The sequence below is a fragment of the Nothoprocta perdicaria genome, unplaced genomic scaffold (genome assembly GCF_003342845.1).
Source record: "Nothoprocta perdicaria isolate Ctin4 unplaced genomic scaffold, notPer1 scaffold_259, whole genome shotgun sequence".
In the NCBI taxonomy this organism is placed as follows: domain Eukaryota; kingdom Metazoa; phylum Chordata; class Aves; order Tinamiformes; family Tinamidae; genus Nothoprocta; species Nothoprocta perdicaria.
Genome location: NW_020455487.1, coordinates 152,884 through 155,838, shown reverse-complemented (window position 1 = coordinate 155,838; position 2,955 = coordinate 152,884). Strand labels below are relative to the sequence as shown.

The window sequence follows — 2,955 nt, the reverse complement described above, 5'->3', positions numbered from 1 at the left end:
AGAAAGAAAGAAAGAAAGAAAGAAAGAAAGAAAGAAAGAAAGAAAGAAAGAAAGAAAGAAAGAAAGAAAGAAAGAAAGAAAGAAAGAAAGAAAGAAAAACGAGGGGGCGCAGAGTGTAGCCTTACCAAAATCGTTGCATTTAATTTCTTGAAAAGTTATAGGACCTTTCCAAGCTTCCAAAACTAGTAAAAACTTTGTTAATTCTCTTTTAACTTAAAATAGCAATCCCCATAAACCAATGGTTTTCTAATAAAAAGTTTACTCTCCAGCTGAGCGTTCGTGTGCCAAGTTCCATCCAGAATCACACTTTCACGGCCAAATTAGAAACTGTAAACTTAGAAACCAGCGTTTTACGATAGAATCCTTGCCAGTCACTTCACTAGCGCTTGGGATACCAGCTGCTCTAATAATAAGTGGACTTTATTGAATAATAATAATAATAATAAKAGCACTTGGAAGCCCTCTTTCCCAAGCAAATGAGTGAACCGAGGGACCTGTGCGTAGTGAGGAGGTGCCGGGCTGAAACGTCCTCCCTCGGGTGCCTGCAGGTGACCTGGTGGCCCCGTCAGACCCGAGCGCGTCCGTGGGGGACGAAGGGACCGGGAGCGCGGGGCGCGCGGCCGCCGTGGCCGCGGGAAGGGGACGCGCGGCCGGGGGATCAGCCCGCAGCGCGCACCGCAGCGCGCACCGCAGCGCGCACCGCAGCGCGCACCGCAGCGCGCACCGCGCCGCGCCGAGCGCGCGTCCTCCCTGCGCTTGCATCGCCTCGGCCTGGCCTCTTACTGCTAAATTCAAATAGGAATGAGGAGGAACGGGGCTCGCTCGCTCGCAACTCGCTCTGAGCTCGGCTCTAACGCCCTCTGAGCCCGACTCTAACGGCGCGCGGGACTGCGCGGGGAGATGCGCCTTCTTTGCACTCGCGGAGCTGGGCACTGCTCGGAGAGGATTCACTTGCTCAAAGCCCCTGCAAGCAGCCTCAGAGCCCCGCAAAAACCCCGCGCGGGAAGCGAGTGGGTACTGCAAGTCCCCGGGGCAGCGCTTGGGATTTTCGAAGCACTCGGGTTTCTCCCGGCGGAGCAGAGCGCAGCATTCCCGCTCTCCCTCCATCACCGCCACGTTGCGATTCGATACATCCGTGCCAAGGACCGTGTCCTTGAATTTGCAGGCGTCCAAACCGGCGGCTCAGGGGCAGGGAGAGCGCAGCCCGGCGCTGCTCTCACCAACATCCCGCGGATGCGGAGCGGCCGCGCTCGGTGCCACCGGGAGCGCGGGACGGGCTGGTCCCGCCGCCCGCGCCGCGGCCAACAGGTTGTCGCGGGCTCCCGCCTCGGTGGCCCCGCACGGCGTGAGGTGGGCGAGAAGCGCTGGGGAGACGAGACCTGCAGTACAGGGTTTCATTCGTAACTAGAAAAAACACGGCTAAGCCCGGACAGAGCAGTGTAGAAGTTCAGTCTGTGAAAGAAAACGCATAGAATGATTTATGACCAATAAATTTCTATTGCTCTTTTTCGCTTTTTTTTTTTTCTTTTCGGCACTAAATGTAATCAGAAACATGCCTAGATGAAGTCATGAGTTTGCAAATGGCGACTCTTTTTTTCCCCACTCTTTTTTCCCCAAGACAGCCGCCCCGGGGCCGAGGCTCCTCTTCTGCTGGGCGTTGGGCGGGCGGCCGCTCCGGACCGCGCTCCCCGCGGCGCGAGGGGCCGGTGTCCCGGCGAGGAGCCCCGCGGGACGCCGCGCGCGGCGGGACGAGCTCCGCACCGCCGGGACCGCCGCCGCCCGCGGGCTCCCGGAAAGGGCGCGCACGGGACGGGCTCGGCCCTCCGCACACGGGGCAACGCAGCGGKCAAACCGCCCCGCAGTCAAACGGGAGGGGTCCATGCGGGAAAAGGCCGGGAAGTGTGCATGCGGGAAGGTGCTGAGGCACCTGCCCCGGGCCGCCCATTGCGGCGCTCGCCAGAAACCCCTTCCTTGCCCGCCGAGCCCGCGCCCGCGCCCGCGGATGTCTTAATCATCTCCCCGCTTTTGACAACCGGCGGGAAGTCTCTCCTTTTTTTTTTCCTTTTTTTTTTTTTCCACGGCTGAACGGATTGCGGGAGGCCAAATGTTGGCAAGGTGGCTCTGGAGACTGCGGGACTGAGCCGCAGAGCAGGTGCGCTCGGCGGGGCGGGAAGGGGCGCGCGTTCCACCGCAGAGCCGCGTGTCGCCGGGAGCCGCGCTGCTCCAAGCGCCCTGGGGCAGCCGGCGGCCGCCAAGTTTCCCCGCAAGCTCGGCGGCAGCCGGGCCGATTCCCCGCGCGTCCCCCTGCCCGCCTCCCCGCCCTGGCGCCGCCTTTCCCTCACGAGCCGCCTGGCACAGGATGCTTCCCGGGGCAGAGGGCGGCCCGTGGCGGCACGCGAAAGAGTTAATGGTTTATTGGAGTCGGCGCTTCCACATACCACAGGGCTAAGTCAAAGGCAGCCCGCCGGAGCGCGAACTAGGCGAGCGGGTTCGCCCTGCCGGGCGGGCCGGMGCCTCGGCTACCGCCTGGCGCAGGGCGGCAGCGGGGCCGGCAGAGCCGCGCTCCCCTCCGCTGCGCGGCGGCTCACGACGCCAACGACTTTTTTTTTTTCATTTCTTTTTTGTTTCCCTTCCCCTTCCCCAAGCAGCCGGAGCCGCCAGGACCGGCCCCCGGGAAGGAAGGAGCGGAGGGGCTCGGCGGGGCGGCGCGGCCGGGGGAGGCGCCGCGGCTCGCCGGTCCGCCCCCTGCCATCCCCCGCGGGGACAGCCCCTGCGGGAGGATCCAGCTGAACGCGGGGGGCTCAAGAATAAACAAACGGAGATATAAATAGATAGATAACTAGATAAATAAATTAACAGATAAATAGATAACGGGGCGGCGGGCGGCAGGTGGGCGCCGGCGGCGCCGCGGCCGTTGGGCAACAACCGCTCTCGGAGGCGGCCGTTGGGGGGGGG

The 2,955-nt window shown here is 62.3% G+C and overlaps 1 protein-coding gene across 1 annotated transcript in view; it reads left to right on the top strand.

The window, feature by feature from the left end:
* Positions 1-1,233: 1,233 nt before the first annotated feature.
* Positions 1,234-2,955, top strand: part of SOX21 (SRY-box 21) — a 3,372-nt gene continuing 1,650 nt past the window's right edge. The window contains exon 1 of the mRNA XM_026040464.1: positions 1,234-1,400. Within this exon, the coding sequence (XP_025896249.1) occupies positions 1,234-1,400 (167 nt within the window). The remainder of the gene's footprint in view (positions 1,401-2,955) is intronic.